Source organism: Thunnus thynnus, chromosome 15 (genome assembly GCF_963924715.1).
Source record: "Thunnus thynnus chromosome 15, fThuThy2.1, whole genome shotgun sequence".
Classification (NCBI taxonomy): domain Eukaryota; kingdom Metazoa; phylum Chordata; class Actinopteri; order Scombriformes; family Scombridae; genus Thunnus; species Thunnus thynnus.
The window spans coordinates 25496326-25516817 of NC_089531.1; the positions used below are offsets into that span (position 1 = coordinate 25496326).

General features: G+C 38.4%; 1 protein-coding gene across 3 annotated transcripts in view; it reads left to right on the forward strand.

Annotated features, from left to right (window-relative positions):
* The window catches only part of LOC137197976 (collagen alpha-1(IX) chain-like), a 30041-nt gene extending 9756 nt beyond the window's left edge, over nucleotides 1-20285 (forward strand). The window contains exons 6-38 of one of the 3 annotated variants that reach the window (XM_067611533.1): nucleotides 161-241; nucleotides 2368-2385; nucleotides 2933-3022; nucleotides 3150-3185; nucleotides 5012-5083; nucleotides 5399-5443; nucleotides 5534-5569; nucleotides 5683-5706; nucleotides 5827-5880; nucleotides 6686-6757; nucleotides 7317-7355; nucleotides 7556-7612; nucleotides 12089-12142; nucleotides 12386-12439; nucleotides 12531-12584; nucleotides 12696-12749; nucleotides 12864-12917; nucleotides 13015-13068; nucleotides 13202-13255; nucleotides 13784-13837; nucleotides 14593-14637; nucleotides 14785-14838; nucleotides 14943-14996; nucleotides 15135-15188; nucleotides 15345-15416; nucleotides 15515-15550; nucleotides 15627-15671; nucleotides 15794-15826; nucleotides 16088-16234; nucleotides 16544-16598; nucleotides 16712-16906; nucleotides 17423-17509; nucleotides 18779-20285. In XM_067611533.1, coding sequence (XP_067467634.1) covers nucleotides 161-241; nucleotides 2368-2385; nucleotides 2933-3022; nucleotides 3150-3185; nucleotides 5012-5083; nucleotides 5399-5443; nucleotides 5534-5569; nucleotides 5683-5706; nucleotides 5827-5880; nucleotides 6686-6757; nucleotides 7317-7355; nucleotides 7556-7612; nucleotides 12089-12142; nucleotides 12386-12439; nucleotides 12531-12584; nucleotides 12696-12749; nucleotides 12864-12917; nucleotides 13015-13068; nucleotides 13202-13255; nucleotides 13784-13837; nucleotides 14593-14637; nucleotides 14785-14838; nucleotides 14943-14996; nucleotides 15135-15188; nucleotides 15345-15416; nucleotides 15515-15550; nucleotides 15627-15671; nucleotides 15794-15826; nucleotides 16088-16234; nucleotides 16544-16598; nucleotides 16712-16906; nucleotides 17423-17509; nucleotides 18779-18981 — 2136 coding nt within the window. In that variant the 3' untranslated portion in view covers nucleotides 18982-20285. The remainder of the gene's footprint in view (nucleotides 1-160; nucleotides 242-2367; nucleotides 2386-2932; nucleotides 3023-3149; nucleotides 3186-5011; nucleotides 5084-5398; nucleotides 5444-5533; nucleotides 5570-5682; nucleotides 5707-5826; nucleotides 5881-6685; nucleotides 6758-7316; nucleotides 7356-7555; nucleotides 7613-12088; nucleotides 12143-12385; nucleotides 12440-12530; nucleotides 12585-12695; nucleotides 12750-12863; nucleotides 12918-13014; nucleotides 13069-13201; nucleotides 13256-13783; nucleotides 13838-14592; nucleotides 14638-14784; nucleotides 14839-14942; nucleotides 14997-15134; nucleotides 15189-15344; nucleotides 15417-15514; nucleotides 15551-15626; nucleotides 15672-15793; nucleotides 15827-16087; nucleotides 16235-16543; nucleotides 16599-16711; nucleotides 16907-17422; nucleotides 17510-18778) is intronic. The other 2 variants (XM_067611535.1, XM_067611534.1) reach the window with 2 other exon arrangements.
* The last annotated feature ends 207 nt before the right edge of the window (nucleotides 20286-20492 follow it).

Sequence of the window (20492 nt, forward strand, 5' to 3'; positions counted from 1 at the left end):
TGGTGGAAAATCAAGCTCAACAACCCATAGAGGGCATTGATTCAAAACTACAAAGAAATAACTGCGCCATGAAGAAGCATGTCAAGATTTTTACTCAATGTCACATCTGAAAATGAATGCCACATTTTGTATATGCACTAATATTAACACTTCTTTTCAGTTTGAGCTTCAGTGGATGTTGATTCACTGCGACCCAAAGAGAGCCCAGAGAGAGAGCTGCAATGAGCTGCCTGCCACCGAGGTACAGTAACAAGGACTCGGATCTGCTCAGCATCTGCTGTGGTTTGTGGTTTTATTCAGGTTTGACAGAGCTTCCAGTGTGCTGAAAGGAAACAAGGCAGAAATGCTGAGATAGAGTTGCAGAAGTGTAAAAAATACTCTGCCAAGCAGTTTCCTTTAGTGCATCCAGAGGTTGTAGTTCCACAACCACAACATTTTGCCAGTTAATTGTCAAACAGCAGATTGGAGTTTTAATTCTACAAACATTTCTTTGAAGCAGAGCTGTTTAGATCCAGGCAGACATGATCTCATTGGCTGTGTTAAACCTCAGTATAAGGAGCCAAAACACAAACTTCAGTTAGCTAACCAGCAAACTTGAATAACAAAGAAGAGGTGTGATCAAATTAAAACTGAGATCAGAAAAACAACCTGCACAGTGCGGGTAATGCCAGATATTTGTGGTTACCATGTCATTTAAATTCAGCCAGAAATGGTGTGTGCCACAATTTTTGAAGCAAGAAAACAATTACAGAAGTACCACATGTAGCCTTCCAACAGTGTCCATTTGCAAGGTTAAATTGCAAAGAATTGCACTAACTTTACTCACACTTACAAATTGTGCAAAGATGAATTAAAAGTCCAGTTATTTAGTTATTCAGTTATTTTATACAGTTATTTAGCAAGTTACATGTGTTTCTTTACCTAATATACTATACTGTACCTTTTGCTAGTGCAGCCACAACCTGCTGTTGTTTGATCATCAGCTGATAGGACTGCAATGTAACACCTGCCAGCTGCTGTTTAAGACCATTAAAAAACTATTTCTCCAGTCTTTACTGCCATGCAACATACAACAATGTGGCAAAACCAAACAGTGTACTCTAAGAAAAAACTACAAATGGAAATGCCTTTTTTCTTTCATTCGTTCAAGCTTACTAAGTAGGCTTCATAGGCAACAATGACTACATCAAAGTTGGAAGTAGTCATAGTTGCAGGCATACGTAGCTAGCTCAACGAGCTAACCAAACTATTGTAGCTTAGTGTGCATTTTTATCTGGTAAAAAAAAAAAAGCAAAAGGCTTCATAAGTTAGCTTCATTAACAAGCTTCATAAGTTAGCTCTATCCACTCTTACTGTTTGCCTTTTTCACAGGTTTATGTTGTTTTGCCACAATGTTACTCTTTAGTTACAATTTCAAAGTCAAAAGTCAGAAATGGCATTTTGAAAAAATCTAGCATCTGTAAAATGATGATTTCCTGATGAAACTGGATCCATATATGAGTTATCCTAATTAGTATTCATGTCAACACACAAGTTGTAATTACTACTGGGAAACTGAACGCACTGATTCAGACTTTGCGCTAGGCAACATTACCCATAATCAAGGTAATTAAACCCTAATGGAATGGAGATAGTGCTTTGTTGTCAATTCACTGCATTTTAACCTTCACACAACCAATTCTGCAATCATACAACATTCACAAGTTGTAAACATGGGAATTTTCAGCATTAAGGTGGATAGAGATCATTCAATATTGTAAACTGGGGAGAAAGTGTTTTATTGAAATGTGTCTATATGCCTACAGCATAGACATTCTGTGTTTCAGAGAATATATGGCAAAATGAGATCCTGAAATGAAAACACACACACACACATTGTGTAATTTAAGGCTGTATAAGGTTTATGGCATTTATGATTAGATACTATCTTTCAATTCAATGTCACTTTCGCACAATTACTGAGATTTCTGCCTCAGAGAAATACTTGTAGCCTATAATGAAAATGCCACTCTGCTGTCTCACTTCACATTCTGTGTTAAGTCTGCAATGCAATGAATTAGGATTAGCTAGAGAGTGTTTTTATTCAATCACTTTAATCAAGATGCTAATGTTTCTACCCACTGTAGACAGAAATATTTCCTGGCCTGGTGCACTCTATTAGATTTCAGGCTAACATGTCTTCATCGAGCTGTGAGGTGATTCTGTACATGGGGAGTGTTGGTACTATGGGCTTTGTATTGAAATGACAGCATGATATACTCACTACTATGATTATGAACAGGTTCGCTTCTGCTGACACTTTTAGTGAGGGTGGTGTGACAACTTTCACTAACTCTCCATTTATCTGATTTCTTCTTGCTTCTTCAGATGTATGCCAATGCTGAGGTATTTATTTAATTCTACTCTACCTTCTTTTTGCTTTGTGATTTTAAGCCAATAATCTACTTCAGTGCTTCGGGTGCCTAATTGCCTCATTGCTTTGTTCTATATCTAATTTATGGTGGTGGTTTTGTTTGTATTTTCAGGTTGTTTACATAGACATTCATAAATTTCTGCACCAATTCACATGTTATTGGCAGTGACTTCAGACTGTAAATCAAGTTATCATAAAGATATATAGAATATATACTGTATATATATTAGAAACATGCAGTTGAGACACATGTACATGAGAATTTAAGACCCCATTTACAAGAGCATGCAGGTTACATTTATATATGCAGTAAGTACCATTTATATTTGGTTGACCTCTTTAGTCCAAGCATTTATCCAATTTTTCTGTGTTACTACAATGTAAGAAAATAGAACGTCCAATCCTTGAAGGTGTAACTTTTAGAATTTTACAGTCTCTTCTGAAAACCTATCTTCATAGTTTTTATTATAGAGTCCTTAGTATCTGTCCCATTTGTTGACTGACTGTCTTCTCTATCAGCCTGACAAATCAGTCCAAGGCCCCCCCGGAGCCCCTGGCCCAGAGGGCCCCCGTGGGCCCCCAGGAGAAAACGGCAGAGATGGAAGAGATGTAAATGTTTCCTTCTTATTAATAGGAATTCTTTCTACAAAATGTCTACAGTATCTTAAGATACAGCAAGTGTTCTGCTCTTTACATCTTTGTTTCCTTTGACTTTGTTGTTTCATCATCTCTCCAGGGTCTTCCAGGGTCTTCTGGCAGCCCAGGCAATCCGGTAAGTATTAAATGATGTACAAACAAAATATTTTTGCAGGATGTTGATCCATTCTCCCTTTATCTGCAATTGTTTGTTCGCCATGTGATACCTCAGGGGAAGGATTCTTTTTACGTCCAGAGTTTCAAAGAATTTCAAAACTGATGTGTATCTTTCCTATTGTTGACATATTTTTGTAGGTCAACCCAGAAGTTACTTCTGCTAGGGGTCCCCATTGCCAGAATTTCAATGAAATGTTTGCCCTGGGATTAGGGTAAATTAAGAAAATAAGATGTATAGCACTCACTGGCTCATGATATTCAGACATTTGCTAAGATAATTGCTAATAACTGACACTTTAACCTTGTCCATACCTGTGTGTTTAAGCCTTTAAACAACTAAACCCGATGGTAATGCCAAAATTTGGAACACTGGAAGCTAAAATCCTGTTTCATTACATCCATGACTGATAGCCTGGCCCGGTTATGCAACCCTTTGGCTACATTCTGTGAGTGTCAGATATCACTCCCTGTTTGCTTTATAGTGCACTATATATAATATCTGTCATTTTTAGAGTCCAAATTCTGAGTTGAAATGTATGTAATGTATGCAATGTGGCCCTCAAAATTTCCTACAATGTATCGAAAAAGGTATTGTCCATGGCATGTACACTTCATTCTTAGTAATCCCACAATGCAATGCATTTAATAGTCAGTGATGATGCAAAAATGATGATGATTTATAAGTCTCCGCATCTCAGTTTCTACTTACTAAAGAAGAAGGTAGTGAATGGTCACCCCTCTGTGAGGGAGTGATCTCAAACCAAGCCTCTGTCTTGTTCCCTCTTCCTATTGGGCATTTCAAATCTACTGGAGACACATGACATGCATGGACACATGCGATTGGCACAATCAGAGAAAGAAGGAGAAACATTTCTTCATAAATAAAACATACTTTGGCCCTTAGGTTTAATTGCAACGTCCTCAATTTGAGTTCAGCCAGGACTTTTTGTTGCGTGTCATCTGTCCTCACTCCCCACATTTCCTATCTGCCTCTACTGTTTACTATCACAAAATAAAGGCGAAAATAAAATATACATGCCGGAAATACTAAAAATATTAATTTGAAAATAACCATACCTGAATCCTAAGCTTTACAAAACAAAGCAACCCAAACCCAACTCTAAACCTGTTACTTTACCTGCAGTAGATACAATAAATGTCTGAGGAGAGGAGGATCATTATAGTAGTTTCTGGGATTTCTCTTCATACATTCCTCTCTTACGAAGCTACAAAAATGGAGTGCTGCTTAGCACAAAGTCACCAAAATTTCCTGAGCTAACTTGTTAACAAGCAAGCTACCTGCCAACCAGCTTTGTTTGCTTCTAGTGGGTCTTTTCGCAAGGCATCACGTCCATGTCTTAGCAAAACAATTTTTAAATTTCACTCTGTAACCTCTCAAATGATCAATGTACTGTACCTTATATTTTATTTACTTTTCATTCCTTTCATTTTAGTTTTCTTGAAAATCATTATTATTATATTTGCACTGATATAGACTGGAAAAAGACCTTTTTAGCAGTCGTTACTGATTGAACCTAAGAGTTAACTGGACATATTTACTGGTGCCTGTCATTAATTGTAGCTTTTTTTGCCATCCAGCCCAATTGTTATCTGCATAGCCTTACACGAGCTTGGGTTGTCGTTGATCTGAGTAACAACGAAAGGGGCCCACCTTTCATTGATTAAATGTTGACTGTCACTGCCTCTGTGTATCTTAGCAACAGTGTGGGGAGATGCAGGAAGGAGATAAAGCTGTTTTATTCTTGTGTTGTGTCTGTTTCCTAGGGCAGCAAAGGGGAGCAGGGGGAGATCGGTCTTCCTGGACAGAGAGGCCTGCCTGGCCTTCCAGGACCAGCTGTAGGAAACTTCACCTCCCACACTGACACACACTCTTTATAATATCTGCCAGTACTGTCTGTGTGTGTGTGTGTGTGTGTGCGAGTTTGTGTGTATTCTCCTGAGTCCAATTGGAGAAATATAGAAAATATGAGCTAAATCCATAACAGTGAGCAGTTTTTGTCATGTTTCAGGGCCAAGGGACAACTCTATGAGTATGGTCAATGAAGGTTGGCAATTAGGTGCGTGTATGATTGAGTGTGAATGTGTAAGGGTGAGGTGAGTTTTGGGCAATAGGTGTCAACATTGATTTGATTAGGTGTTTGTTGTCTGCAGGGTTCTCCTGGCTCAATGGGACCCAGAGGGGCTGTGGGAGAGAGAGTGAGTAACCACTTACAACTTTTCATTTTTCATTTATTTTTCAACAAACAGAGACAATATTACTGATTTGTTTCCCCCCCATGAATACAGGGACTTCCTGGCTTTCCTGGGCTCCAAGGTCCACCTGTAAGTGGACAAGTTTCTTATCAATGTTTGATTATAATGTCTCTAACTGTAGTCTGTATTCTTTAAAAAAATCTACAAATGACTGATATCTTGTTCTGTCTCTCGCTTCACAGGGCCCAACAAGTCAAGGACCCCCTGTATGTATTTACAGCTTAGGTGTTCTGTTTTTATTCTGAAACCTTGTTCAGATGATCTTATACATGGCCTTAGCAGTGAACATGCTGCTGTACCAATTGGTGTGTGTCTGTTTCTGACAGGGACCACCAGGGAAACCAGGAATCCCAGGAGATGAAGGAAATATTGGGCCTGAGGTCAGAGTTCTAATTAAAACACAAGCCTGAAGGGATAAAGCAAACAAACATTTTTAATTTAAATGGATGCTGATATGCACCAATGTGAAAATAGTCAGTGGTAGAAAGTAGGTACATTTACTCAAGTACTGTATGTCTTAATTTTGACACCCTGGTGCTTAACTTGAGTATTTTCATTTTATGCTACTTTATACTTCTACTTCACTACATTTCAGAAGGAAATATTGACCTGTACTAGTAAAAGTAAAGTTCCACCCAACTTACATTCTCCTTCTGAACTACTCAGAAGGTTTTATTTATATAAAATTAGCCGATATTTCACAAAAAGTTGAGAGTGAAGTTCAAGAATTGAATATAAATTGGTGGAGCAGAACTTTGTACTTTTCAACCCCATTCTGCATAATGAGTACTTCTACTTTTGATACTTTAATAACATTTTGCTGATAATACTTCTGTACTTTTATTTAAGTAGGATTTTGAATGAAGGACTTGTAATACTAGTGTTTTTATGTAATAGAGTATTTTTACATTGTTGTATTCAAACATTTACTTAAGTGGAAGGTGTCCTTTCACCACTTAAAGTAGTTGTAAACATAGTGACAAGTTAAAATGGATGCAAGCATCAACATCTGGAATCTGTACCTAACATATGTTATCAGTTCAAAAAAGTTGCCAAACAAGCTCTAAATATGATTTTTACAGCAACATAAAACTGTTAAGAATATTTTGTGTTTGGCTGTATATCAAATTCTTCCTTCTATGTGTTTGATATCACATGTTATGATAACATTTCTTGCACCTGTAGGGTCAACCTGGACCCAGAGGGGGACCCGGCACCCCAGGGCTTCCTGGCCCTCCTGGTCCACCAGGGCCAGCAGTAAGAGCCACACCTAACCTTTTTTGTTATTGTTGTTGACCTCTACTATTTATCTAAGCCTATTCAGATACCAATATTTGGGATTACAGCTGCTGGTGGTCAGTATTTTGCGCTGATATCCATGTATTTGAATTAGACCAATACCACAAATTACAAGTATTTACTTTTTATATTGTTCTCTTACTATTTATCTCTCATCAGAATGACTCATTACATGAATTCTGATTAAAAGCCAATGTAGCCATGATCAAATCTGAAATTTAAAAAGTAGACTCAAACAAAATGATTCATATGTATTATGTCAAAGTTGACAACACTGATTGGCCAATATCAGCCACATACTGGACATCTGCTGTACAGGACTAACCCTTAAAACCCTCATACTAACTCATACATTTCTTCTTAAGCTCATATTTCCATGTGAAATCATGAGTGTATGACGATGTTGCATGCTGCAGTCTCTTTACACATTACCTCTTTGGGAATTTTGGCTGTGGTGGATTTATGTAGACATCTAAACCCCTGCAGATGTTTTAGATGTGACTATGCTGTGTTTTAGGGACCGCCTGGTGCCAGCAATGAGGGAAGTGGGGAAGCTGTGAGTGTTTTTGTCTTTCACACTGCCAAATGTTTCCTGGATGCATGGTATTTGGATTGGTGACAGTGAATTTCTCATCAAACTGAATCATTAAAGTTAAGATGCTCTGCAGCAGCTGTGCTTGTTGAGGATCTGGCTGTCTGCTGTGTCTGTCCCATGTCTCATTTCCATCCTGTCTGTCTCTCTGTGTGTGTTTGTAGTGTCCTGCTGCCTGCCCTGCTGGGCCTCGGGGGATGCCTGGGCCACCAGGATTGAAGGTGAGGGAGGTTAATGACGGATGTTCTGTATTTACCAATATGACCATTTTCTTGTTAGGGTGGAAAAGCTGTTTACACCTTTTATATTATAATGGGACTGTAAAAATCTCCATTTATATTCACCCAAATTTCATTCCGTAAGGGTTGAGAGCTATTCAAAGAACCAAAGGAGTAGTTTTGCATGTTTTAACCAACATCTATAAATCCAGATGCTTAATCCATCACACTGAACCTTTATATACATCTCAAAGTTGCATTATTTTCATGTGTATTGCTGTTCTCAGACATATGATTGGCAAAGGACAAAAAAGCTAGAAAATATACAGAGTACAGACCACGGTGTAGCAGCAGCCCCCCCCCCCCACAACCACACACACACACACACCACACACACTTAGGGTTATCCCAACCCCACACACTTAGCCATATAAATCATTTATGATAGATTCGGGTTCCCACATCTGAGAATTTGCTGCTTTCTGTTGTGTTAAATCATCTTAAATTATATATTTTTGGTTTTCTGTCAGTTGGACAAAACAAGCAGGTTGAAAAAGCCACCTTGGACAGTTTTCTGACATTTTACAGACCAAATGATTAATTGTCATCTTATTCAATGATGATAATCTTTTGTCACAGCTTTAATCAGATAAGGATTATATTTTCGATTAAATTATTAGTTGCTTAGTCCGTAAGGTGACAGAAATCAGCTAAAAACGTCTATCTCACTTTTCTAAGAGTCCAAGGTGACATGTTTGAATGTCTTGTTTTGTCTGACCAACAGTGCAAAACCCAAAAACAATCTGTTTATGATATAAAACAGAAAAAGCATCAAAACCTTAACGTGGAGAAACTAGAATCTGCAAGCTTTAAGCACTTTTGTTTGAACAATAACTTGAACGATTAATGATAATCAAAATAGTTGTCAAATAATTTTCTGTCAATCAATTATTCAGTGTTCTCAAAAGCACGAGCAGTGAGCAGTGAAACTTGGTGATATAATTTTCGCACAAAATATCATTTAGACATTTTTGTTTTTATAACTACAAATATTTTCAGCACATTTACAAACTTGCAAACAAGAGTTTTTCACAGGTTTAAAAGATGATTTACGATTACACACTCACTGATCATCATTTGAAAAGCTCAAAACTAATCTGAGACAACTAGACAAATTATTTCAACCGGTGAAGGCAGATGGCTGCCTACCTAGAGCCTGGTTCTGCTTGAGGTTTCTTCCTATTAAAGGGGAGTTTTTCCTTTGTCACCAAGTGCTTGCTCATGGGGGAATGTTGGGTGTCTGTAAATTAAAGAGTACGGTCTAGACCTGCTCTATGTGATGAGTGCCCTGAGATAACTTCTGTTGTGATTTGGCGCTATATAAATAAAACTGACTTGACCTGACTTCACTTGACTATTTGTACCCTGGTTCACTGTAGCCTCTGACTTATTGATCTCACTGTTTAGAGGCAGAAAAATAACTTAATTTCAGCCTGAATTCTTTCTAAATCTGCAACATCTGTTAGTCTGTAGGTTAAAAATCATGTCCTCTCACAATGTCAGTAATTAACACTGGGACCACAAACCACATGAAAACTGGACTTTTAGCTCCATCAGAGAAAACACTGCTGAGTTCAGATTGCTTACCTACAGCTCAACTACACTCACTGATAAATGATACTTGTCTGTCAAACAGCAAACAAACCATAAACTTTCTCCAGACAGTCCAGATCTGAGTGGTACCAAGTGAAGTCCAGCGGCTGCACGCTCTGCCTGCATGCTGCTGCTGTGGTTCAGCAGCTAACGAGCGGAGCTAACCGCTAACAGCCACCACTACAACCAACAAACTCCACAAATCCATTTAACAGCTCCACCATCCACAGTCAGACACACAAAGCTGCTTATTTAATGCCAAATTAAAAAACGCAAAAAACATGCTTTATTGGCTGACGCTGCTCTGGTGTGAGTGTTTTGCAGGCTAGCAAAACATCCTGGCACCAACTATTTACTGGCGTTTACCAACAAATATTTAGTATGTAATTCATAACTTAATTAATAAATAAAATAAGCTTCCTCTCTTAGTATCCTAGTATGGCACTAATAAAAAGAGTATAGTAGCACCACATTTTTGCTTTATAAGACAGGTATAGTGGAAAGAGACAGGAAGGATGGGATATAGAGAGAGGGGATGACATGCAGCAAGGGGTCTAGGTTGGCATCAAAGCCGGGCCACTGCGCTAAGGACAAAGTCTAACATTACGTGGTACTCACACTAATTGGTGAACCACTAGGGCACCGCCAAGAATTTTAATGTCAATTAGTGCACACGTGGTTTTGACAGCAGGCAGCATATTTGACAACTTAGATGGAGCTCAAACTTTATTTAATGTTGGACATACAGGCCAAATAAGCACCTACACTTTAGAAAACAAGTCCAAAATAACACAAACCACAACGACCAACATTTGTAAGTGACTTTACAGGAAAACAAGCCCAAAGTCACTTATAATAAGCAGACTTGGCAACTGTGATGACTATCGGCATTGTACTCATAAAGTGCATTAACAGCAAAACAAACCTAGACAAGCACTAAGCAATATGGACATCATGAAAGAGATAATGTGAATTTGGTAGCATCCTACATTTAAATGTTTGCTTTTTTTTAGCCGTTACTTTAGATGTTGGAGCATCTCTGAACACAACAACAAAGTAATTCCTGAATAGCCACTTAGCACTGTCTTTTATTGCACGAGGCAAACCTATATCTGACTAAACATTTAAGCAAATAAAATAATTTTAAAAAGCAAACAAAATATTCTTTGCAAATAGATTTTTAGCAATGGCAATGCTCTCCATCCACAACTTTGGTCCAGACTGAAATATTTTGACAGGTATGTGTTTCTCAGAGGAAGAATCCTACAGACATTTGCGATTCCCTGGCATTTCCTCCAGCACCAAGAGGTTTACATTTTTGGTTCAAAGTGAAATGTCTCAACAATTACTGGATGGATTGTTATGAAATTTAGTAGCCTACAGATATTCGTGTCCCCTTCAGGATGAATTGCAGTAACTTTTTTGAGTTCAGTGCCAATAAGCAAATGTTAGCATGCTAACAAGCTAATGCTAAGATTTTACACTAAACTAAGATGAAACATGGCAAACATTACCTACATATGAGAGGAATGGAAACTACTAGCTACTCAGGAGGTCAGAAATCTAACCAAAAAATGTTTTTTAGTAATGTTACATCTGCTTCTTTAGGATAGGAAACTCATACATACATACATACATTGCACTGTACATCGATATCTTTGCTTGTTTGCAGTATCTGTTGGCAGCTTGGCCTCCTTATCTGAAACTCTGTATTGTGGTGTGCCCCAAGGTTCAGTCCTTGGTCCTATTCTATTTGCCTTGTATATGCTTCCCCTTGGACATATAATAAAGTGTCTCCTATCGGTGCTACGCAGATGATATTCAATTATATGTCTCATTTAAGACTTAAAACATAGCCAAATTGTCAGTTTTATATAACTGCCTAAACACTATAAAAGACTGGATAGCAGATAATTTCTTACAGATAAATGCAGAAAAAAACTGAAATCCTTATTTCTGCCCCTCCTAGTGTTGTCTCTAATATAAAGGATGGTCTTGGGTCTCTTACATCATAGGTTAAATCATCAATAAGAAATCTAGGTGTCACTATGGACCAGGCTCTGATTCTGGACCAACATGTCAAGTGTCTGATTCGCTCTTGTTTTTTCCAGCTGAGAAACATTGCAAAGCTCAGGCCCATTGTGTCTCAAGCAGAGATGGAAATGTTAATTCATGCTTTTATATCGTCCCATTTTGACTATTTTAACTCCCTTTTCACCTGCCTCAGCAAAACATGCCTGGATCTTTTTCAAGTGGTCCAAAAATGCTGCTGCTAAATTCTTGACCAGGTCCTCCGAAAGGTCTCATGTGACACTGATACTGATTGCTCTTCACTGGCTCCTCATCAAATTCAGAATCCAATTCAAAGTTCTTGTGATCACCTACAGAGGTCTGCATGGTCAGGCACCTGCCTACATTAGAGATCTACTGCAGCCCTATGTCACCAGCAGGTCTCTAAGGTCTAAACTTTGTAACTCTCTCCCATTGGATTTAAGTTCTGTGGACACCTTTAAAAAGCAGCTCAAGACCCATTTGTTCAGACTTGCCTTTGTGTATTTTTTCTATTTTCTATTTATTCTTTTTTATTGTGTTTTATGTCTGTGTGTATGTTTTTGCTTTACCTCCTCTGTGAAGCACTTTGTGATGTCTCTGCTCTTGAAAGGTTCTATATAAATAAAATGACTTACTTATTTATTTACTTACATTCAGGTTTTTCACTTTACAGTTAATATACAAGATGGACCTGTGGCTCTAATAAAATTAAATCAAATAAATGTATTAATAAATTAAAAAAAAAATGTTGATACATTTGATTGTTGCCCTCAGGGACACACAGGTGCGGCTGGTGAGAATGGAAAAGATGGAGAGCCTGGAGAGAAGGTATGTACAAGAGTGAAAATAGAAAAATATCTTGTCTACAAAAAGGCATATCCTTTCAGCAACAGTTTCTTACCTTTAAGACTTGACAAAGTCAGGTTCCTTTGTCATGTGTCTGAAAAGAGATTGATACCAGAGAGAAGAACAATTTGTGCATAAATTATTTGATTGCAGCCTATCAACAATTTAATATAATTATATCTGTTCTTGCATCCTAATTAATTTGTTGTCTTTGTTTTTCTACAGGGAGAGGCTGGACCACAAGGTGCTCAGGGTCCACCAGGTCGCATGGGAGATGATGTAAGGAAACATATTCCACAGTCACAGTTTGGGTTGACAGTGCTGTGTATCTTTCTGAGAATATTTGATATGTGTCTTTTGTCTTATTTAGGGGCAAAGAGGGCCCATTGGATTCCCAGGAGCTGCAGGAGAGAAGGGAGACAGAGTAAGTTCAACCAAAGTCTGTCTACATTTTGTAAGCAGGCAGAGCCTAAAGGTGATGATGTGACTTCTACATTTTTTTAACATACATATTAAACCTGTTCTCTGTTTTTAGGGTCCTCCTGGTTTCAATGGCAACCCCGGACCAACCGGCCCACCTGGAGCTCCTGTAAGCACTCTTAGTTTTATCAGCTCTATATCTTTTTATTCTGTTTTTACTCTTATTTATTCTAAGAGCAACAGGATGAAATGTAAATGCATGTAAATGTATTTCTTCTCTGAGGGTGTGGAGGGAATCCGTGGACGTCAGGGTTTGGAGGGGCCTAAGGGTGACGAAGTGAGTTCCACTATTATTGATATTCCACTGAAATGTATTGCAAAATATATTTTGAAAGACTATTTCCATTAAAAATCAATGGTTTGATGTTGATTAGGGAGCAGTGGGACCTCAAGGAGAGCGGGGTCCTGCAGGCGAAAAAGGAGATGTTGTAAGTATGCTAATGGAATTGATTGGATTTGTTGATTTTCTGTAATTCTGAACTTTTCTACAGCTTCAGTTTTCAGCACAGCACTGGTTATTCTGTTTTGATTGTGTTATAACTATGTGGTGCGACTTTACAGGGAGGGCCTGGCAAAGATGGCTTGGATGGGCTTCCTGGAGCTGATGGTGCCAAGGTGACGTCCAAGCTAATATTTGGTTTCAGTATTAAACCAAGTCCCTAAGATTTTTTATTTAATAGGATGTAAAGCCAGTAATACAATGTTTAGGCCATTATGGTACATTAAACTAAAAGCTGTTTCAATGACTGTCAGCTAGGTGACTGACTAAGTAATGTCAGTTACACAGTGTTTGTTAGCAATTATAAGCTAGTGGTCATACCAGACCAAGACAGGTTGTATCAGCCAAACAGTATACTAAACTGATACTATTTCTTATGAATTCACCTTTTCATTTGTTAGAGGAAGATTGTGTTATTTCTTCTTTCAAAAGTTACTGTAGTGCTTTAATTTACCAACATTTTAATGAAAAATTTTTTAAAAAGTGAAAGAAAATATCCACAAATTAAAAAGGAAGCTGTCAGGCAAGCAGTGGCCCACAAGACAGCAATTATCTAATGTTTAGCTGAAGTCAATAAAATACTAATATATATTGTTCACATTATTCATGATTATACTTGCATAAACTTTGAATCTACCCAACAGGGAGAGGCTGGTACTCCTGGAGCTGGTGGTATCAGGGGGATTGTCGGCATTCCAGTAAGTCCAATTTAATTTTGATTATATGTGCTTGTTTGACAATAACAGTCTGTTGCAAGTCAATCAATCAATCAATTACATGTTATATTGCTAATTATGACTTATGGCAGTAAAGTAAGTGAAAGCCAGGGAAATGAATGAAGGATTTGAATAGTAAACCTGACACTAGAAGCAGCACAGTAAAACAATATATTTTATACCATTTCAGCACGATATCCTCAAAAAAGCCACAGTCTCCTCTTTTATTTCCAGGATAGAAAATTTCTAGATCAAATGTCAACTGTACTCTTAACTACGCACTGAGAACTGAGTGAATCATTTCAGCAGAAACATGCATTATTTGATAACCTCTACTAATGAAATTGAAGGGTGGTTATGTATATGTCAGAATATGAACACATGTCTGTTTTTGCTACTATTATATATTGGGAAATAATGAATTAGATGAAATGTAGCAATCATCCTTTGACCTGAGGATCAGTTGATTTGATTTTGGTGGTAATCTGGATATATGATATCCATCATCATATGATGATCAGATCTATATTGGTGTGTTCATATCTGTTGTTAAACGAAACAAATCAGAACTGATAAGAAACAGAAATGATAAACAAACCCATTACACAGAGATTTGTGTTATACCTTCTATTAAGTATAATGTTTTTACAGGGCACATAAACTTTCCAGGATTGAAGTGTGTACCATGGAGGAGTAATACATTAATTTCCTTTTATATGATTTGTTGTTGTTTCCAGGGGCTTCCAGGCAAGCAGGGAGTAGTTGGACCCCCTGGTGCAAAGGTAATTGGAATCATCTTCTATTTAATGAAGCATGTCCACATAGTAAATCCAAAATGTTATTGCTGCACTACTAGAACTCACTGTTTGCGAGGCAATGAAGCTAATAGAAATAATCATTTAGAAACACAATCGCTCTTGTGGATTTAGGGTGATGTTGGTGCCGAGGGATCCATCGGGCCAGTTGGACTTCCTGGAAAAACAGTGAGATACCCCTCCCTCTCCCATCAAATCTCCTGTCACAGTCTAATTGTCTGTTTGCCAGTTAATGTGATGCATGAGTCATGTCCTCATCTGTTTTGGTACAGGGTGAGCCTGGATCAGCTGGAGAAGATGGCAAACCAGGAGATAAAGGAGCAACAGTGAGTTCACATTTCCATTTGTGTGTGTGGGTGATTTTAAGGTTTCAGTTTGTGTTTTTCTATTGAATTCTGTGCTCAAAGAGGTTTAAGGTACATCAGTGTTACCATGTATAACCTGTATCTATAATCAATTTCCAGGGTGAAACAGGAAAACAAGGGCCAGTGGGGCCTGCAGGTCCAGCAGGCATCCAAGTGAGACATTTTTATTATAAAGATATATTAATATTTAATCATAAAAATACTAGAGTGTTACCCAAAATGCTCTACAAAGAAATCTACAGCAATTATGGAAATAATAACAAGGTTTGAAAAAATATCAAAACTATGGAATTTATGTTGTATTTACAGGGTGACAAAGGAGATAAAGGTGACACTGGTGCTAAAGGAATAAAAGGTCATACTGGACACAAAGGTGACCAGGTTAGACAAATCTCATTTTATCGATGTTACTTGTAAACATGGATTATATCATGAGAATGTCCAGGTGCAGTGAATATAACATTTTTTCACGTGTTTAGGGACCTATGGGACCAGTGGGACCAAAAGGAAGCATGGTGAGAACCATTCTAATCTACATTTACATCTATATACAGACCATATGGATACTCAACATGTTATTTTTCTGACCAGGGGGACACAGGTTTTGCAGGAGATCCCGGGGTCAAGGGAGACCAGGTATGTGTTTCAGAGTTTTGCTCTGATAACCACAGTTAACTATTTTTGAAATATACTTGCTGTTTTTTTTTACATTTATCTGTGATTTTGAAAGAAGTCAAACAAATCTTTGTGTCTTTCAGGGCCCTCCTGGTGTTTCTGGAATGAAAGGAGAGGTATTATTCTGTTTCAAAACTCTTGCTACAGGATATTTTTACATTGAAATGCTTCCACAAAATCACCACATATTTGGAGTGGTTTACATTACATTACATTACCCCACACTTCCAGAAGAAACACTGAGGGAAGTAACTTTGCAGTAAGGATTTACAACGATACACATTCCCATGAATTGCATATAACACCTACAAACTAACAAACTAGAAATCACACATGGACATAGTAGTCTGGTAATGATTGATTTTTTTCACCTTAAGCATGGAGAGAAGGGCCAGAGAGGATCAACAGGAGCTGATGGCAGACCAGGCCTGCCAGGCCACGAGGGTTTGGCTGGTCCAATGGGAGTTCGAGGGCTGGAGGGAGAACCAGGCCTTCCTGGATCACCAGGCCCCAGAGGTCTACCTGTAAGTGTTGGTATTGCTGATATATGTACTACTAGACATAGTAGTCAGTAGTGGCCTTCAAGTACCAAATTCATTTGATGATTCTTTGCTCATGAAAGTTGTGCAGAATATTTACTTACTGTCAATCGAAGTACATTTCTGACATTTTCTGAGATTTCTTTATATCTTTCAGTATTAAGCCACCATATCTCAGTTTGTGTATTCTGCTAATAGATGATATATACAATAGCTGCAACTGTAAGAAACTGGTCATATCTGATACAATGAGCAGTTATTTTGAAGTTTTAATGTGCGTTCATTAACTCACAGGGCCCAAAAGTGAGTGATGAGAAGCTTCGGGAAATGTGCTCAGTCGTTGTTGAAGGTACAATTTCTTCACTTTGACCACATCTTTTCCATATGATGATAACATGTTATTGTGGATAAATACTGTAACTGCTTTTCAGTTTTAAGAAGATTTGCTCTTTGCTCGTCTAGAACAACTAGCAGAGTTTATGAAAGAGTTTCTGAAGAGGCCAGCAGCCATTGGTGCCCCTGGTATTGCTGGACCGGCAGGACCTCCCGGCCCCGCTGGACCACCTGGAGCAGCAGGAGCAGCAGGAGCTCCAGGGCCAATGGGTCTCAAAGGCCATCCAGGCTTCTTTGGACTTCCAGGTGCACCAGGCAAGAAAGGTCAGTCACGTGTTTTATATCTATCCTCCACTGCTTAATACTGAGCTGCAACAATGCCAGTCCTGATATAACCAAAGCTGCTGGCTTCAGCAGTTTTTAGAAAACCCTTAAGTGGTTTGCAAATATTGTGCAGTGTGTATTTCACCAGCACCATGACAGATAAGCTGTGCTGCTGCGATAGCTTTTTGCCTTTCCTTTATTTTCCTGGAGAGCATCCAGAAAGCATACAGTGGCAAGCAATTAAATGAAGCCTTTAAAGAAAACAAGGCTGGCAGCAAGCTTTTGTCTTCACACAGTTACTGCACACTGAAAGAAGTTGTGTAGAGCGCTCTGTGGATGGAAGAGATCCACCCATGCATAACATTATACAATCAATGATTCACCAAACAAGGCTGAATCAGAGCAGAGTCATTAAGTTTCCTAATTACATCTCCATAACTGTGAAAACAGTATGCCTCTGCATTTCATCTCACCATTAATTTGTGTCTCCTCTCTGTCTATCGCTCTGTTCTGCAGGTGATGTGGGAGAAAAGGGAGATAAGGGAGACAAAGGAGAGGACGGTGTAGGAGTCAAAGGAAGCCCAGGCGCACCAGGTGCACCGGGTAAGGCTACATTCCTGTCAAAGTTAGAGTTGCAGAGTACAAACCTCAGGTCTTCTTAATGTACTGTATTGGTCCGAACATAAGATGGGGTTTATATACGTCTGAAAAAAGTGAGGTTGTCTTATGTTTGGGGTCTAGACTTTTAAATGTCAATATACATTCACAACAACAGATGGTGCTAAAAATCTGTAAAACGAGCACTCCCCTCCTGACTGAAGCGAGCCATCATCTCACACAACTAGCCTAAAGTGCCAGGGGGCCTGAAAGATGGAGAGACACAGTGATTGTCTTGAACAAAGTGGCTCAAAAGTAGGCAAACAATTGAGTAACAGTAACATAACTCGTCAACTCGACTACTTCACTGTCTCTCCTCTGCTCCGCGGAGCTCTGCGTGTGTGTGGAAGGGCAGCTCCGCCCGTGGTGAGGAGTGAAACTCAGCATGACCATAACTAACAGCAACTCAAATAAGAGTAAGTTCATCCAAGTTGTAAGTCTTTTTCCAAAAATGAGTCATGAAAAAGGGGGGGTTGTCTTATAATCAGGGTAGTCTTATATCCATGCTAATAAGGTATATACATATACTCTTCTTAAAGCTGGGGTGCAGGACTTTTGTCTCCCCCTTCTGGCTGTGAGAGTAATTACAAAAACACTGTCAACACCTGCTTACATCATAGGCTCCGCCACAGCCTACGCCGTTGCTACTGTTGCTGCTATAAAACGGTGGATAAATTGTTCTGAGTGTCACACAAGCATCGCGAAATGACTCATTTCACCATTGGAATTTGATCCATTCAGTCCGATAACATTTGGAAAATCTAGAAGAGCTGCATGACTGAATTATTTTATCCCCATTCAAGTTAGCAGAGAGCTAACCAGAAGTTAGCCTCTTGGCTAGCAGGAATGTCGCCACCAGCAACAGATTGAAAACTCCAGTATACTGTGAAATACAGAGAGATTTACCCGGCGGTAATATGCTTAATCAGCACAGTGTGAACTTGTTTGGCAAGGGCTTGAATGTCACAGACGTTCATTTATATGTAAAAGTTCTGCACTGCACTTCATTTGATCAGAAATATAAATAATAACGATGGAGAGGATGATATTTTATGGTACAAAACATATATATATATACTGAAATTAAAAGGATATCATTCATATATATATATATATATATATATATATATATATACATATATATATATATATATATATATATGACATATTTTTAATTTCAGTTTGACTTTATCACGTTTTGTATCTCCATCTTAGGTGCTCCAGGTGCTCCCGGTATTGGTAAGGATGGCAAAAACGGAGAGCGTGGTGACACAGGAAGTCCCGGTGCCCCAGGAGCATCCGGTCCAAGGGGGCCCTCAGGGCCACCAGGCCTTTGTGACCCATCAACCTGCATAGGCCGAATTCCACCTCTCTACATGGTCAGTGGAAAGAAGTCGGCCAGCTACAAAAACCCATGAAACATCACAGTTCACTGACACACTCAGATCTCATCCTGCAGTGACCGAGTTTAAGGACTTCTCAGAATTCCAGGCGTGGTGATCTTTGGGAGTCTCCACTGGAACCACGGATCTAAGAGACACAAAGGGAAACAGAGACAAAGCAACAACTGTAGAATACTGTATAGACATTTTAACTTGTATATGATTTTAGTGAGAGCTTATCTGATGGTGTGTACTCAAAGATAGCTGCTACTGATGCCAAAGCAACTTCTTCCAGCTGACGACAGGCCCACAGGCCCATGAATTGTCCGATTACAACTGCTGACCCCTGGCTGTCCTTCTGTACCTTCATGAAAACAAATACGAGCAGATAGTAAAGTATTAAAAAGGTACATGTCTCTGATATGCATGTTTTTTTTAATTTCTTGAATAAGTGAACTGAAAACATTACTTCTGCTATTTTACTGTAGCTGCATACCAGCTGCCATTTTGACCCAGTGACTCTCAATGCAATAATGAGCCAGTTAGGAGCAGAGTTTGGTGAAGTGGAACTATGCTTTGTGTCTTTGCTTTCCAAGACAAAACTTAAAAAATATTAATTTTAACATCTTAAGATTTCGCTACAATTGCAGACCGGAGCTGACAACTAGCTGACAACTCCAACAATTTACTTTCTAATTTAGGATCATGACTTTGTTTCTCCTGATTTTGTCATATTAATGTTCTTTTTCAAACAATGTAATAAAGTGATATGTTTTGGAAGTGTTGCATAGCTGTACTAAATGAAGATGACTCATATATAAACTATTTTCTTTTAGAAAGTATTACCATTCAAAAATGTGCAGGTGGCAATGAGTCATATTATTACATTGCATGATTTAGAGAATTAAGAAGATTGGTATGCATGTGGCAAAAATTCAATCAATGAAATTCCACAGCTGCTCTACAGTAATATGGTCTTGTATTGAAAACAAGGTCCCTTGGTTGTTATGGATATAATCAGGAGTCAGGAGGGTATTTCACTGTTGCCTGGATACAAAGGAGAGTCAACATCATCCCTTTCTCTGTCGGCACAACACAAATACATTCACAGATCAAATATGACCTTTACCAAGCAGCTGGAAAGAGTCAGCATAGCAGCCATCTCAGGGACATCCCCCTGATTTAATAGATCTTTGACTTAATAGATGTTTTTAGGTTGTGTGTGTAAATAGAAGGATGCACAAGGCTCATAGAATTAGATTCAGCAAAGGACAGGTGATTGTTTTGCATATTCAGCTTGCAGACAGTAAACATGATGGATGGCAGAGGAAAAGAGTATACTTCAAATAGACCTTATTTTAAATTCATCAGTGGCATAACTCTCAAAAAGTTTGAATAAATTTGTCACTGAAGAAATGTACATTTTACATTCCTTTTATGATACAGTAATAATGGTTGAACTTAATTTTTATTGCACACTTTTCACTGACCCGTTAGACTTAAAATGATGCATTAAGTATAAAAAAGTAAGAAAAGTGTTACCTATT